The following is a 16,680-nucleotide window of genomic DNA, read 5'->3' on the forward strand; positions in this document are numbered from 1 at the left end:
AGCAAATACCTGTGTATGGCCAGCAATAACTGATACCCTGCAGGCCTTGCGTTTCAATACCTCACATATTTTAAGTTAAGAACCTTGTTTTTAACTTACTGCTAAATGCTTCTTTTTCATTGTTCTCATCTGTAGCTCCATCTGATAACTACATACATTCAAAGACATTTGAAGGGATGAGTGCACTGCACCTTTCTGCACGCTGTGGGTCCTTGGAGTGTGTTGGGGTTCTTCTGGAAGCTGGAGTTGATCCTGACCAAGTTACCACCGAATCAAACACCGCCCTCTTCCTAGGTGATGCTTTTCTGAAGTCTCACAGTGACTGCTATTGTGGGAGAAGCTGTGCTATACTCCAGAGTTAATTCTCTGCTTGTCATATTTCATGCTTTTGTAGCCTAAATAGGCTTGAGGCTCAGAGGTGGAGTAGATCCAGAAACCACCGATTTAAAGAAAGTTCTGCCTTAAAACAATACTGAAAAACTAAATAGCAGGATTCATTAATTAATTTATATAAATTAAAAATACTCCTTGTGAATGAGTTTCATATCGGTGGTGTTAAAAGTTGTAATCTTTTTTAAAGAAAGCTTAGGTTTTTGGCAATCTGTTGGAACACAGGCAGTGGGCTTCTGAAGTTGAGGCAGCTATGGAAGCTGTCACGTAGTTAGGTGCCTACTGCAGAGTTGCCTCTGCTTCACAGGAGAGAAATATGCATTTGTTGTCAGTCCCAGCACAACAGCAGTGGGTTTCTAACGTGTCCAACTAGAAATTTTGTGACAAAATTTCCATTTCCCACCTCTGTTCTTGCATTTTAAAAGTGAAGTAAGCAAATATAAACAGGTATAAAATAATTAGGAAAGTTGTGTCAGGAACTTAGTGATGAGACCACCTGAGTTTTTCAGTGAGTTCTTTAATAAGAGGTTGTTGGATTTTTTGTTCTACTGTTTGATTTGAAGCTGTTGAAAATGGGCATGCAGATGTTGTAAGTTTTCTGATCCAAAATGGAGCAAGCGTTGAAGGATCTCATTCCTGGTCTGGGTGGAATTCTTTGCACCAAGCTGCATTTCAGGTAACCTGTAAGCATATCATACCACTGGCATGTAACTAGTGTATCCTGGGCAGTAATTCACAGATCTTGTCTTTTGATCTGGTGATGTTTTCCTAACCTACCTTAGCAGTCATAAATGCTAAAGGGCTTGCAGTGGGCTCAAGAGTGTATCTAAAACTTCACGACATGTTGATGTTGGGAAGCAATAATTGAAGTATTATTAATACTGCATGCACTTACTGGCTCACTTACTGTATATAGGAAGTGAATGTGTTGTAATATTTCCTGACAAAGTCCTGTTGAGTATCTCCTAATCAGTGAGATATAAGAGTTGTTTCCAGGATAGAAATATGTTACTTTAATGTTTCCAATAAATTAATTTCCATTTGCAAATCAGCAAATGTGAAAAAAAATAAACTCAATTTTTTTCCAAAACTTTTTCTGTCATATCTTTAGAATAGCAAGTAGATTGCATTTTTCTTATTTATAGTTAGAGTGTGGGGGGAACACAGATGATGTCATTTTCCCCATCTGGTTTTTTTTTTTTTTGTTACTAATAAAAATATTTCTTTCAGCAACATATTGAGATAATGAAAATACTCCTGGAGAAAAGGGCAAACATCGAGTGTAAGGATGACTTTGGAATTACACCATTGTTTGTTGCTGCTCAGTATGGAAGGCTGGAGAGCTTAAGAACACTTATATCCCATGGTAATAGCAGTCTTTTGTTGGGCTTTGTTCTTCTTAAGCTTACATCAGATGCCTGTCATCAGATACAATTTTAATTCTACTTTTGCACTTCATAAATTCACATTTAAATAGGAAATAGTACAACTGTGGAATGATTAAGGATCATTAGTCTTCAGAAGACCTTCACTAGCACTATGTTAGTACTATTTTGGGGGGATATTGTTTAGGCTAAGTGAAGAGTCCTCCCTCTAGTGATAAAGTGACAGCAGTGGTTTCATCCACACAGTCTGCAAGTGTCACGTATCTAAGTGCCTGTATCCTTACAACCAGAATTAACTGCCTATCTATTAAAGCAGAGGGTGCCTTGACCTAATCAGAGGAAGCATGCTAACAGAGCTACCAATAGTAGGGGAGAACAACTTAATTAATTGCAATCAAACAATTGTCTTGGCCATTGCCTTTCCTCCAGCACTTTTGTTATCATTTGGGGAAGTTAATGTACTGACTGCTTCAAAAGTTAGCAGCAAGCTAGTGAACGTTTCCTAATTGCTGTGGAAAAGACTTGTGTTGTAAAGTCACTCCCTGAAAACCAGTTACTTGTTAATGTTAATTCATTGTTTGTTTTACACCAAGTAACCTGAAGTCTTTTTGTCAGGTGCAGACGTCAACTGCCAGGCCAAAGACAGAGCCACTCCACTCCTGATTGCTGCACAGGAGGGCCATGCCAAGTGTGTGGAGCTGTTATTGTCAGAAGGGGCAGATCCAAATCTCTACTGCAATGAGGATAACTGGCAGTTGCCAATTCACGCAGCAGCTGAGATGGGCCATAAAAAGTAGGTGGTTAAAGGTTCATTCAGGGAAAGCGTTCTGGTAATAAAAGCTAGCCAACAAAGAGGATGTTCAGCTCTAGGAGAAAGGAAAATGAGTTTTCAAGCTGATCTGTAGCTTAGAATTTCTTATTCCTTTCATATTTTAAACATGTTAGCAGTCCCAGTAAAGTGAAGGACCATTTTGAACCAGTGAAGAACCAGCATCTAATTTGGGTCAGTCTGTAACTGGATGTGTTTAGAAGGTTTTACACTGTGCTGAATCAGATACTAATTCACTTAGTAGCCACATTACTTTGTAAATAACAGTAGCATATGATTTATACATGTACAGCTCATATACATGATATATACTTGTACAGCTCTTAATTAGGATTACCATTGCATCTGTGAAGTAGCAGAAATAATTGTATGCAAATAACAAATGAAGTCACTTTTCCATCCAGGGTGTTAAGAAGTTCTTGGCATAAAGACACTGTGAAAAGCATCTGTCAGGAACCCCCATGCTTTGCATATGTATGACTTAAATCTGTTAATGATGATACTAACTGCTGGATTATTAGTAGATGCTCAGTCTTAACCATTGATAACAGGTGTTCTTCAACTGAGCTGTGACTGGAGTGTGTGTGTCAAACTGGTGCCTTTTCTCAAACTGATGAGGAGGGGAGACTGGTAGATGTTGAGTTGATTTTTCTTCATTTTCTCAGGAACAGAGGATGGCTTGGCAAAATTGTCAATGCTAGAAATATCTTTAAATCAAATGCTGCCTTCATAGCTTTCGCAGCAGAACTGGCAATCTCTGAGCAGGAAATAAATTCTCATGACAAAGGATTTTCCCAGTGATCCTCATTAGCTAGGAAGGATTTGGGCCACAGGTGTGAAGGAAAAAATTGAATGATTTTTCTGCTTCAGTATCTCTATGATTACTGTAGAACAGAAGTAAATATTAATTTTATACGCAACTCATGCATTCAGATGGCTTTCAGGTTTCATAGGAGTCTGGCTTCTGCCAGAGGAACTCTGTTTCTGTAAAAAGGATTGTTGGATAATAGGAAATATCTCTCCTTCAAATTAAAGTGCACTGCCAGCCTTCCTCAAATAACAGGGCACAATTTGTTAGAGGCTCTGAAGTCTGCTGAAGCACACTGTTACAGGTCTGTGTCTGAAATGATAGTGGTTCTTCTTTAAAGCAAACTGAGTAATGAAGAAACAGTTGGGGTTTTCTTTTGGGGTTGTTTAATGATGATGAAAAAAATAAGTGTAAGTTTGAAGCTTCATGATTGTGTAGGGTCACACAAAGAAATATTGTTTTAAAATTCTTGCAGTATATTAGAGTTGCTAATACCAATTACCAGTCGGATTTGTGACAAAGAAAAAAACAAAGTGAGCCCCGTGTATTCAGCAATATATGGTGGAAATAAAGAATGCTTGGAAATGTTACTTAAAGAAGGCTACAGTCCGGATGCTCAAGAGTGCCCAACCTTCAGATGCAGATCACCCATGTGTATGATTTTCCAAAGAAAGTAAGTACACATCTTATGTTCTGGAATTATTCATAACTCCATTGGACTGTAACTATTTCATTAAATGTGCAGGTTTTTCCTGGCCTTTCTCCTCAGCTCTTGAGCTGGCAGAGTTAAACTGTGAGTAGCAGGCAGGTGTGTTGTTGAAGGCTCCTTGGGGGAGCTTGGCTCTCTGACTCCTGTACAACATAACTGCAGTCTAGTTCTTGTGCTGTCAGAAGGCCTTATTGACACGTCTCTGTCTTCTGGAAACACACTTCAATCCAGAGGGCTCTTAATCAGCTAGATTCTTTTCAGTGAGGATGAGTTATTGGAAAGTAGTCTTTTACTTTTCTGTATGCTTGTCTCATACAAAAGACGAGCAGAGCTAGTCAGCTCAATGCTGTAACTGTAAAGAAGACTTGAAAATTGAATGATAAATTCTTTGAGATCATGACTCATTTCTTTTTAGGCTTTTAGGTAGTACACATCTCTAGTATTCAACAGGTAATAAAATGACTCTTACTTCATAACGCAAATGTCATTGCTGTAGAGGAAAAAAGAATAAAACAGAAAAGCCTGACTCTAAGTGCTGTCATCTGAGGTGTTCTTCAAACCCCTACTGCTGAGTTTTTCCTTTAGTATTGAAGCTTCTTCATTTTTCCATGGGAAATTACTCTGTGGAGTAGGGAGCTGTTAACTCAGAGATGTAGATGTGGCAATCCCTGAGCTCACTTTGTCCTCCTCCCATAAAGCAATTGAAGGATTGAGTACTTATGCAGCTCAAAACAAGATGGAGAATCAGATCTTCGTTACTTCTTGGCAGTGCTGAGCTTTGTACAGACCTGTAATGCTTTCCATTTTAATTGAGTCTTGAGAGCCATTACCTGATAGCATTTACACCTTGGAACAATGGAGAAATTTCATGTTGTAGGAAATACACGTGAAAACAAATCAGTTCACACTTTGTAGACAGGATTATTAATGTGAAATAACAATATATTGGAGCCTAAGATGCTCCATTAAAACTGTATCTCATAAAGACTTAAATCTTCTTAAAACTCAGATTCTAATAGAATGATTAATGTGTGTGGATCGAAATTTGTTGCTTTTACTACCATTTAAATTAATGAGTTTTGGGTAGTTGTGAGATTTGTTCAACCCCTATTACAAGACATTAAAATGCACTTTATCCAGTTGATCTTAAAACAGAGATCTTGGGACCAGCTTAGATTTGTGATTCATTCTGTTCTTGTTGATTGTCTTCCATGTGTGCCTTGCTCTCAAATCCTTTATTTTTAAAGAACAATAACCAACTTAAGCAGTACCTTAGTAGTTCAGAAGTTCATCACCTACAAACTTTCTTAGCCAAAACATTAAGATTAGAGGATGAGCCCCGATTCCTGTCACTAATTGAGGCTTGAACACAGGCATGCAGAGCCAACTTGAGAAACTGCTTGTTAGGAAAAAGCCTACTTTGATTTAAAATGGTGGTCTTGAGTTAATGTACTTTTTTTTTTTTTCCTGGATAAAGCTGTTAAAAGAATTAGCCTGACTGGGATAATCCTTGCTGAATACGTATTATAACTGGTGCCTATTATAACTGGTAATGATAACATTTATTTTAATAGAAGTTTTGGGGTTTTTTTTTAATTAAAAAGCAAACAAAATTGCAATACATTTTAAAATGTTGGCAGTATTTCAGTGGGTTGCAGAGCTTCCCACAAACACAGCTGCATGTAAACCCTTAAACACTGCAAATATTGGGCTGCTCCTTGAGTTCAGCAGTGCAATCCTTGGCTCTTTCCACATACCTGTGCATCCTACACACATGACATTTCAAGGGGGATGAGCAGAGTGCTTTTTGTTCCTAACCAGCACACAGCAGATGAGTGGTGTGGCAATACCTCTGTCCTACAGGTGCCCATAAAAGTGATGACTTTGGGTACATCTGTTTATCAGCAAGGCTTGCTGGGAAGAGTTGAGAACTGGAAGGAGCCATGTGTTGTTCTTGGACAAAGAGGACAAATGTGTTAAGTGTAAGGATTAGAGACACAGAAACCAGATTTGCTTTGAACTGATGCTTTCTAGAAACAATCAGAATGGAGTGATGGGCTTTTCTTTGGAGGAGGGGGAGGCTTGTGGTAAAGCAATCTGCTTTCTCAGTGGCAAGAAGTGAACTATGGGTGCCTTCTGTGGAAAACTAATGGAATATCCTCTTCCTCGTGTGCTGTTGATAGGTTTTTTAATTTAATTGATGTTCTCCTGAACCACGGGATCACCCTGCTTGGGATCAATTTGGGCTATTGCCTGTACCATGACAAGTTTGCTTTGTTTCGACGCTTCTTGAAGATTGGCTGTCCACTGCCTTCACACCAAGAGCTCCCAGAGTTTCTAAGCTACGCAATTAAAGCCCTTGATGTGCACAAGGAATGGCTGCCTTATCTGCTCTTGGCTGGCTTTAATCCAGTGAATTTACTGTACAGACTCTGGTAAGCAGATAATGTTACCTCGTTTTCTTAAATAGCGTGTGCTCATCTTTAAAGCTGTTGCCAATGCTGTTTAACACATGCGTTCAGGGGACAGCACGAGATAACCTGCCTTGATCAGGAATGGTGAGGGTAATGGAAACTCTGAAATAAAAGATTAATGCCTAGTGGCTGGATTGAGCAGAACAGGTTTCGTTTAGGAAGGAAGTTAGATTGAGGACTGCTGCTCTGAAGAATGGCATCCATTCTCAATTTTTACACTCGGCATTTCTTAAAATCCCCCAAAATTTTGTTGCAAGTTGAGTTTGTATGTGTAATACAGTAACTGTAGGAAGAATTTCCAATACTGAGGAAGAGATTGGGAGGGATGGGAAATCAGTGTAAGGTGAAGCTGGCTCAGGGAGAGGAGGAAATGGATAGTTGGAGGTTGTTTGAAACAAAATACTGGGGTAAAATCCACAAATAAGTGCTTGGTAATATTTTTTATATTAGGCACTGCAGAATTAGACATGTATTTAAAATTAGGAAGTTTTTCTTTGTTGTTTTTCTCCTGGCCATGATTCTTGGATATCATATTGTGTTGAACAGTAGAGGAGGATATGTACAGCATGGCATGTCTGCTTCTGCCCATCGTATTGCTACTTTTTGCATGCATTTTTGTGCGTTCAGAATATTCAGATTTCCATTCAGATGAAGACCAAGGGTTTTATACATCTAGCCAAGATGTGCTGTGAAATTGCACAGCTGTTCATCATGTGTAATACTAAAGCAGCCCTGTTTTACTTGCTGTTACCTAAACCTCTGTCAGCTACTGCTAGAAGTTTAGAGTGGAGATCGTACTGATTTCTGAGTGCTTTCCAGCATCTCTGGTAGGAGAGTTTCAAACTGCAAACTTTGATCTGTTTTTAAGTAGTCAAATTAATCCGTGTACTCTGACTTCTGTTTCCCCACATGTGACAGTAATGCCTTTTATGTCCTTGTGCCTTCACACCTTACTCAAATTTAGGTGTAAATTGAATAAGAAATCAGTGCAGAGAAGAGCACTGCCTGTTAGGAAGGCAACTTAAATTTGAGAGCAGGTATTTTTCTCTTGCAGTCTGACTGACTTAAAAAAAGGCAATGGAAGAAGATAAAATTATGCTGGTAAAGGGTCATGCTATCAAAATTACTTTCAATTTCTCCTTATGTTTTAAGCACGGAAACAGGAAAATGTAAATGAAGAAATTGTTAGAGAATAAGAAAGCTTTCTGTGTGTTGTTTCTATTAACGTATTTACACTACTGTGTAAAATGATATTTCACAGTAGTTTCTGTTACTCAGGATTCACTCTGTGAGTGAGGATACCCTTAATTTCATTCTGGAGTTTACGAACTGGAAGAGGCTTCCTCCAGTTGTAGAGGAGGACCTTGTAAACTACAAAGAGAAGTTCAGTTGGACTCCCAAGAGCCATTTTGGTAAGCAAAACAATGAGGAAAAAAAGTTTCTGTGTACAGCAGTCTCCAGGATGTAAGTGGGAAACAGGTCTTTGTGTGAAGGAGGTCAGAAAGTCAATAAAAACTGCCTGTCCAGAAGCTGGGCAGCAGAAACAAGTTACCTTAAGCAAACAAGCAAACCACATTTGAATGGATTTTACTCATTATGTTGTTCAGTTCACATATTTCAGGTAGGTGTTCTCAGTCTAGGTTATCTTTTCCACTTCATATTGATGTGCATGCTATGAAATAGAGGCAGTGAATGTAAGTTGGTCTCCCTCAAATGATGTGGTTAGCTTCTTGGAAGACTGAAGGGAAGATGATCAGTGTTACTTGGTTAACTCTATTTTCTAGACAATATCCCACTGAGTTTGTTTTTTAATTTAATTACTATTTCCCATGATGTGTCTGCCTTGTTCTGCAAGCATTTGAGAGTAATTAAAATACATACTATCTAAATCATTCATATTAAATAACTGTAAAGCAAGGAGTTTCTTATTACTCCTATAATTAAAGTGTGGTCAGCCCAACAGAATCACTAGCAGACTGTCCAGTGCTCGCTGCGTTCACCCAACAGAACAGCAGCTCCAGCATACAGGCATTGCACTGAGACATGCATTCAGCATGCATGGAGAAGCTGTGCTCCAGTGTCCTTGTTTAGTGCCTCATCTTAAAGCATGTTCTTCTTTACAAGGGGTTGTCATCATTATGAAAACATCCGAACTACGTTAGTGTGACTAAATAAGATTTTCTTCAGATTATTTAATACATTTGTAATTATTTATGCACCTATATTTAATATAAAATATACTTTATGTATTGACTGTATTGTTTATTAATATATTGTTGTTATTATGAACAGTAATAGTAACCAAACCCACACAGAGAAGAAAGTTCTAAAGCTTTTGCTTTTCCATTCTTTGAGCCAAGATCAGTCAGGGCAGGCAAACCAGCTGTGCTGCTGGAGCTTTCCTTTTTGGAGAGTGTTAAGTTCTTGGACTGAGATGAGTTAGTCCTGAGAGTGAACACAAGAAATTAACAATGAAGCATTCGTGAAGGATGGAGATAATTCAGTGAAGGGTAGAAAGATGTGTCAGCCTCACCTCTCTGCTGGGGAAGATCCTCCTGGAAACTATGCTAAGGCATGTAGCAAGAAGGAGGGGATATGAGACAGCCTGTGTGGTTTCACCAAGGGTAGGTTCTGCCTTACCAACCTGGAGGCCTTCTTTGATGGCATAACTGCATCAGTAAACAAGGAAAGAGCCACTGATATCATCTATCAGGACTTCAGAGAGGCCTTTGATGTGGTGCCCCATAACATCCTTCTCTCTGAATTGGAAAGATAAGGATTTAACGAGTGGGCTGTTCAGTGGATGAGGAACTGGTTGTGAGATCACACCCAAAGAGAGGTGCCCAATGGTTCAGTGACCAGATGGAGATCAGTGATGAGAGGTGTCCCTCAGGGTCAGTATTGCTCTTTAATATCTTCATCAATGACATCAACAGTGGGATAAGTGCACCCTCAGCAGTTTGCAGAGGACACCAAGCTGTGTGGTGTAGTGGACATGGCTTGGGAATGGGATGCCATCAGAGAGACCTAGGCAGGCTGAGCAGTGAGCCCAGGAGAACCTCTTCAGGTTCAACAAAGCTGAGTGCAAGGTCAACCCCTGGGTTGCAGCAACCCCACTATCAGTACAAGCTGGGGATGTAAGGATGGAGCACAGACCTGCCAAAAAGGACCTGGGGTACTGATGGATGGCAGCTGGACATGAGCCAGCACTGTGCCCTCACAGCCCAGAGAGCCAACCGCATCCTGGGCTGCATCAAAAGAAGCGTGGCCAGCAGGGTGAGGGAGGGGATCTGCCCCTCTGCTCTGGGCTGTGAGACCTCACCTGGAGCACTGCGTCCAGATGGGCAGTGCTCAGTACAGGAGAGACATGGAGCTGCTGGAGATGTGCAGAGGAGGGCTGCAAAAATGAGCCCAGGGATGGAACACCTCCCTGTGAGGACAGACTGACAGCTGGGCTGTGCAGCCTGGAGAAGGGAAGACCTGAGAGTGGCTTTTCCATAACTGAAGGGGCTGTAAGAAGGAAGGGGACAGACTTTTCAGCAGGAGCCATTGTGATAGGGCAAGGGGAAATGGTTGCTAACCATCTCTACCCAAAGAGGAGAGATTTAGCCTGGATATAAGGAAGAAGTTTTTTACAGTAAGGGCGGTGAGGCCCTGACACAGGCTGCACTGAGAGGTGGTGGTGCCCCTTCTGTGCAGACACTCAAGGTCAGGCTGGGCAGAGCTCCGAGCACATGATGCAGCTGTATCTGCAGCTGCAGGGAGTTGGGCTAGGTGACTTTTAAAGGTCCCTTCCAACTCCAGCAATTCTAATGATTTTGTGCTGAAAGATTCAAGGAGTGGTGCTCCAGGTCTTCGGGCTTACAAAATACAGTGTCCTATAAAGTTCTTAATTTCAGTTCAGAAGGATAAGTATAGCAGGTGCAGAAATGATTGCAGTTAATATTACAGCCAAAATTCTGACTCCAGCAGCGAAGTGTCCGTCACAGGCAAGAATTCTATCTCAGTATGTGGTAGGCTGGAGTTTCACACATCTTGTCTGAAGCAGATCCCTGTGGACGAGTGGTGTATGATGACGTTCCCTGTTTGACTTTTGTCATTTTTCAGCTGACATCCCCTCCCTGTCTCACCTTTGTCGCCTTGAGATCCGCTCCATCTTAGGGAGTGAACGTCTGCGATCTGACCGGTTTATCCGGGCTTTGCCCTTGCCAGTCTGCCTGCAGGACGACCTGCTGTACCTAAACCTGCTGCGTGTCAGCACTGTGCCAGAAGCAGAGGAGAACCTGAGGCACAGTGAGGAGGGAGCTCCATCTGCTGCTGCCTCCAGCTCCGACCACACAGAGAAGGGGGACGCCGGTAATTCCCCCCCTAGGTGATGGCACTGCCAGCGACTGAACTCGGTGGCTGCAGACGTTGTAAAGGCAATAAGCAGACAACAGAGAACTGCTGTAAGTCACTTTGTAGTCACAAGTCTTTTCACGCTGTAGTTTTATACTTTTTTGTTGGGAAGTTTGTTGAAAGTTCAAGGATGTGCCCATGGAAAAGTCTGTTCTGGCCTTCTAAGTCTGCAAATGTTTTCTGGTTTTGAAAGGAATTTATAACTCTTACGGAGTAAAATTACCTTGTTCAGTGAACAGAGGCTGTACATAGTAGCTGAAGTCTGTTCAGGCACTGTTAATAGACACTGCATTCCATGTGTGGCACATTCCAAATGAAATACCTGGAAGTCGAGGGCCACAGTGTAGTATTGTTAAGAATTTCTTTTGTTGAGGAGCAATCTAATTAAACCAGATAGAAAACCAATGAGAAAGAAAATTGTTTTTCTTTCCTTCGGTCTGCATTCAGCACCTGAAGTGCTGTTCTTTTGCCATCATTTTCAGTCATCTTTCAGCACATCTTTCTATGCCACATCTTTTGGAACTGCTCCTGTCTGTGTTACCAAGCTGCTGCTCTTGTCGGTACTTTTCTAATTAGTGAAAAGCAGATCACTGCCTTTAAAGATGAACAAGGTTTCTGCCTTACTCAGTGACTGATACACCAGTGTCTTTAAAACTGTTTGTAACCTTGATTCCGAGTAGTAATTTCTATAGAATTCTCCCCACGCCTCAAACACGTTTACTGTTAGCACTGAACTCTGTGTGAGCTGCATCTAAAATGTTGAGAAAAGTTTGGAGCTTTCTGCTCAAATTTACTGTGTCAAAGTTTGTGTTCTTCAGTAACAAAAGTGATTACAGAATAAAGGTAATCCATGCCTCTGAATGGGATTTCTTGCATAAAATCTGATTAGCTTGTGATGTATATATTTTTAAATATTTTAAGTACCATGCTACATCAAGCTGCACATTTTCATTATCAGTGTACAGTGCATTTTTGCAGTCATTATCAGTGAATTTTCCTTGGGTTAGCAGCCCCTTCCTATCAAAGGACACACAAGGAAGAAAATGATGTTGAAGACTTTTTACCATTTTCATGCTGGTTTCAGTTTGTGCTCCATCTGCACCTAACTGGGGAAGGGGCAGCTCTGCCACATCAACAGCCCTTCCCAGGCTGGGTGAAAATGGCTGTGGGGAGGCCAGGAGAGCCCCTGCTCCCCTATGGAGGAAATTCCCACTTGGAATATGGGGAAAAGGAGTCTCCCTTTGGAGGAAGCTCCCCCCTTGCTTTTAAGAAAATTCCTATGTGGTTTGCTGGGAACTTGCTCGCTCTTTACAGGGAGCTCCTATTGGGGATTGTCAGGAAATTCCTTCCTCACATGTGAGGAAATTTCCACTACAAACGGTAGAAAAAAATTACCTTGTTTTAAAGGAAATTTCCCCAAGAAATATTAGAAATTCCTCCCTTGCTGTGGGACTAATTACCACTTGGGTTACTGGGTAATTACCACCCCCCCCCTTTGACAGAAATTTCCATGTGGAAGGCCACGACCTCCCCCCTCCCATGACACCGGATGAAATTCCCACTTGGATTAATGGTTATTTTCCCCACACTTGGAGGAAGATGCCCTGTGGAACAGCAGGAACTTCCCCCTGCTTTAGAGAAAATTGCCATTGTGAGTGCAAAGAAGTTTCTTGCACGTGCTGGGGGAAAGTTCCTCCTTGGAATGCAAGGAAACCCCTCCAATTGCACTCCCTTGCCCTCCCACCCCTTGCAGCCCCATCTGTGTGCATTCCCATTCAGTGGCTTCCCAGCAGTGCACAAATGCACCCAGGCTGGTGTGGGCAGCAGCTCCTGGCCTCACTGCATGCTCCCCTGTCCCATTATCAAGGTACGTTCCTTTCACCCCTTGCACTGGGTGCCCTCTACACTCAGCAGCTTGTAAATAACTCATTTCCCATGTAGCAAGATAACTGTCCACAACCTTTGAGCCTGGTGGGGCTGGGTGACATTTCACAGTGGGAGAGGCAGCCCGAGGAACAGGAGCAGTTACAGTGCTGTGCCAGCATGGGCACAGCAGCAGAGCAAAAATGGCTTTAAGTAATGAGATTGCCCAAGCTGTTTACTTTCCCCATACTTGATTTGCAAACCTTTAGCCTATGGGGCTGGGATGGATTTTGTAGAGGGCTTTGCAAGGCAGAGGAGCTGGGGCAGGACTCCAGGGGCTGGGGCAGGATGGGGTAGAGGTGAGGCATGCTGCTGCAGGGGGGGGGCAGCACGAGATGCTTCCCAACCCTGCCTGGCTTCTCCCCTGGGCTCAGAAGAACATTGGAGCCCACATGCAGCCTTCCCTCTTGTAGCCCACAGGTCCCAGCATCAAACAGCCCCACAACCACAAGGACACGACACCGCTGTACAAAAATCCCACTTTCAATGAACTGAAAGAACAACCGCGTCTCGCCGGGGTCGGTGGAGGTGCCAGGACACCTCTGGAAGCCCAGTGCTGCCTTTGCTCTAGGAACGCCCTCATCCTGAAGATGTGAAGCTGGTGCCATCTCCACCAGGCTCACTGGTAGTAGTTGCTGAAGGCGTGGAGGATATACAGGAAGGTGGTGATGAAGGCGAAGAACTGCAGGAGAGGAGGAGCAAAAGCTGGAGTCAGCAGAGTCCCCACAGGGTACAATTCCATTGTCTCACAGTGTTCTGTGCCTGGGGAAACCACTCAGCCAAGAGCTCCCTCCAGCCTCATGGAAGAAGCAAAGCCCCCACACTGCTCAGGATGTCCCTGAGCTGCTGAGCCCCAAGAACCCCCTTATGCTGGCTGCACAGTGTGATGGACAAAAGAAGCTGAGGCTGCTGGGTGATACAGGCTTGGATTGGAGTGTCCCTGCCTTGGCAGTCATGTTTGCTTCTGCATCCCCCCAGGAGAAGCTGCTGGTGTGCTTCTGGACTGACTCACCGATGCCGCACAGTTGAGCTGGTAGTAGAGTGGTGAGCTGAAGCCGAATTCGGAGTTGATTGTCGCGTTGGCTTGCAAGACAGCAGCGCTCATGTACAGAATGGCTGTGGCACCGTGGTACAAACTATCCTGCAAAACAACAGTGGCATGGATCAAAAATCGCTCTGCCTTCCTTTCTGCCATCCACCCTGGAGACAAGGTGCTACTGTCCGGCCTCTGTGCATGAGGACACACACACAGATGGGGGCTGGAACCAAGCACTGCCTGGCTGCTTCACAGCGTGCTCAGCCCTCCTGCTTCCACCCAAGGGAACCCATCTCCAGCTGGAAAGGCACAGAGCCCTGCCACAAGCTCACGGGTTGATGGGGATGGAGGTGGGAACAGCTTCTGTCGCACCCTGAGCTCTTCTCCTTTGTTCCGTGCTCCAAATGGGGCTGAAAGTGATGAAGTGCCATGCAGTGGAATAGCAAAACCTCCCCCAGGCGTTTCCAGGAAATGCTTCACTTTGTCCCCAGTAAGGAAAGGGACGCTTATGTGCAGTCAGGCTGGCCAACCCATCTCCAGCTGCTGCTGCCACCCAGCTCTGCCCATTTCTGAGCCCTTCCTTACCAGCACTTTCCAATTGTTGCTGTTTTTGTGAAAGCCGAAGAGGTAACTGATGAGGAGCAATAGGGAGATGAGGCAGGAGGTGAGGGACACGTACATAACCCATCCCTGCAGCAGTGGGAAGGAGACTGAGGTAGCAGCAACGAGGATCCAAACCCAGGCCCCACAGATCTGTGGGAGACAAACACAGGCACTTCTAGTGAGCATAGGATGGGGAAATCCCTTTCTTCTCCCTGCATCCTTGCAGACCTCCTTCTCAGATCAGCCTTCACCTTTGGTGCAGTGCAGCACGGCCTCCGTGCAGGGCATCCTTGGACCAGCAGCAGCATCGCAAGCTGGCACAAGTTGCTCTGAATGCTCTTGGGAAATACCTCCCAATGTTTCTTACAAAAAGGAAGTCATGGCTGCTTTGTTTGACAGAAGGAAAAGCCTCACCCTGAGGGCTTCGGCAAGAAGCCAGAAGCACACTTTTATCTCGGAAACGTGAACCACTGATGTCAGCCCAGCCCTGCCTGCACATAAATCTCCTGGGCCTGAAATCACAGCACAAGGAAGTTGTCTCCTGACTTCACACAGCGGCCCAGAATGAGTTGCTCACTCCGTCTCCACCACAAGTAATTACTGAGCAGAATAGAGCACAGCAGGGCCGCTTCAATAAGCTCTCACCAGCTGTGTTGGTCAGCCTCCCTGCTTTACACTGACTGCACCCACGAGGTGTGGATGGTGTGTGCTGCTGGTACCACATCGTGGCAATGAGCTGCTGGGCCCTGTGTCAAAGTACAGCTGCAGCTACTGCAGCCAGTCAGGCTGGATGCCCTCTGGACTCAGTCACAATGTGAAGATGTATGGAATTTTATACAGTATGAGAAGCTCGCTTGCCTATAGCCCTCGAGACCTCACAAAGGCTTCATACAAAGAACAAAATGCCTTTAATTATAAGCAGTTTTCAACTTCTGTTTGCTAAGTAGAGCTGCTGCTGCTCCCCAGGCACACAACAGCCTTTCTCAGCTTGCTGGCAGCCCCCTGTGCAGGCTCTGTGCTGGTGCAGGAGCTCAGCTGGTCCTCAGGGTGCGCCGAGAACAATTTAGCCAAGAAGAGTACCTCCGTGTGAGGTCCAGAATAAGCCAAAAGAAAAGAAGGTACATTTCATTCAGGCTATTTTCAGGATCCTTCAAGGGCTACTCCCAAATTGTTAACCCCGGCGTTCCCTAGAGTCGCTACCCAGGTGGCAGAGCACAGCAAAGCTGAGGGTACTCACTATCTCCGGCAGGATGAAGGCGTAGGGAATGGTTTTAAAGACAACCGGTCCGGAGGGCAGGGTGGACTGTGAGGTGGCTGCAGTGGGAGATGCTGATGCCATCGCTCCTCAGCTGATGCCGTGGCCGCTCGGGCTCCGCTAGGCTCGCATGTGTCAGTGCTGCACCACTCCCTGCGGGCTTTTAGCCGACACACCCGCGGGGACGTAATCGCAGAGACCAGCCCAGACTGGCACCACGCTGCTTCCTCCAGTCAAAGGAGTCCTCACTAACCCTCCAGTTACCTCCTAATACACCCTGATGTCAACACGGGGATGGGATGGGCTCCCAGACCTGCCAGCAGTGCCACTGGCAGCAGCACACGGTCAATTTAACGAGAAACGACAAAGAATCCACGCCATACCAGCACAGAAATGTTTCCTACAACCCGATTTTGTCCTTGGCACTCTCTCAAGTGTGAAGTATTTTCGTTTCCACTCTCTTTGCCTCCTCCCCTTTCTGCTCAGGTTTCTGCTTGTTGTTCGGAAGAATCCCCCACACCCACAGGACACAGCCAGCCCTTGAACACTTACAGCCCGCCACGGCTTTGACAAACATTTTCTACAGGCAGCTCAATGCACTGGTGAAAGATGGGAGAGTTTGTTTGCTCAGAAAAACATTCACTAGGAGAAGCTTTGATTTCCAGCTCCTTATAGCTGTGGATTCAATGAAGGCACTATTTGTTCTGTCTCACCCACTCAAGAAGTGTAGGAAATAACCAAGGAATAAAAACCTGAAGGTGGCATCTCTGGCCTATGTCACAGAGTAGACAAAAAGACTCCACCAACTTGGGCAATGCTCTGCAGCAAGAGGAGAATGATATCCTACTGCAATATCACATCTCTCTATTA

The 16,680-nt window shown here is 44.0% G+C and overlaps 2 protein-coding genes across 5 annotated transcripts in view; one reads left to right on the top strand and one right to left on the bottom strand.

Moving 5' to 3' along the window:
- ASB3 (ankyrin repeat and SOCS box containing 3) overlaps positions 1 to 11,855 on the top strand; it is a 26,108-nt gene extending 14,253 nt beyond the window's left edge. For all 4 annotated transcript variants that reach the window (XM_031597844.2, XM_090134559.1, XM_031597845.2 and 1 more), the window contains exons 3-10: positions 136 to 294; positions 954 to 1,066; positions 1,621 to 1,756; positions 2,391 to 2,568; positions 3,888 to 4,085; positions 6,305 to 6,556; positions 7,874 to 8,007; positions 10,703 to 11,855. In XM_031597844.2, the coding sequence (XP_031453704.2) occupies positions 136 to 294; positions 954 to 1,066; positions 1,621 to 1,756; positions 2,391 to 2,568; positions 3,888 to 4,085; positions 6,305 to 6,556; positions 7,874 to 8,007; positions 10,703 to 10,971 (1,439 nt within the window). In that variant the 3' untranslated portion in view covers positions 10,972 to 11,855. The remainder of the gene's footprint in view (positions 1 to 135; positions 295 to 953; positions 1,067 to 1,620; positions 1,757 to 2,390; positions 2,569 to 3,887; positions 4,086 to 6,304; positions 6,557 to 7,873; positions 8,008 to 10,702) is intronic.
- Positions 11,856 to 11,942: 87 nt separating this feature from the next.
- MALL (mal, T cell differentiation protein like) lies at positions 11,943 to 16,659 on the bottom strand. The gene is made up of 4 exons (XM_031597849.2): positions 15,793 to 16,659; positions 14,538 to 14,705; positions 13,929 to 14,057; positions 11,943 to 13,598 (listed from the first exon to the last, which is right to left on the bottom strand). Exons 1-4 carry the CDS (start codon positions 15,892 to 15,894, stop codon positions 13,536 to 13,538), a joined length of 462 nt encoding a protein of 153 aa, XP_031453709.1. The 5' UTR covers positions 15,895 to 16,659; the 3' UTR covers positions 11,943 to 13,535.
- Positions 16,660 to 16,680: the final 21 nt, after the last annotated feature.

This window comes from Phasianus colchicus, chromosome 2 (genome assembly GCF_987193195.1).
Source record: "Phasianus colchicus chromosome 2, bPhaCol1.hap1.1, whole genome shotgun sequence".
In the NCBI taxonomy this organism is placed as follows: domain Eukaryota; kingdom Metazoa; phylum Chordata; class Aves; order Galliformes; family Phasianidae; genus Phasianus; species Phasianus colchicus.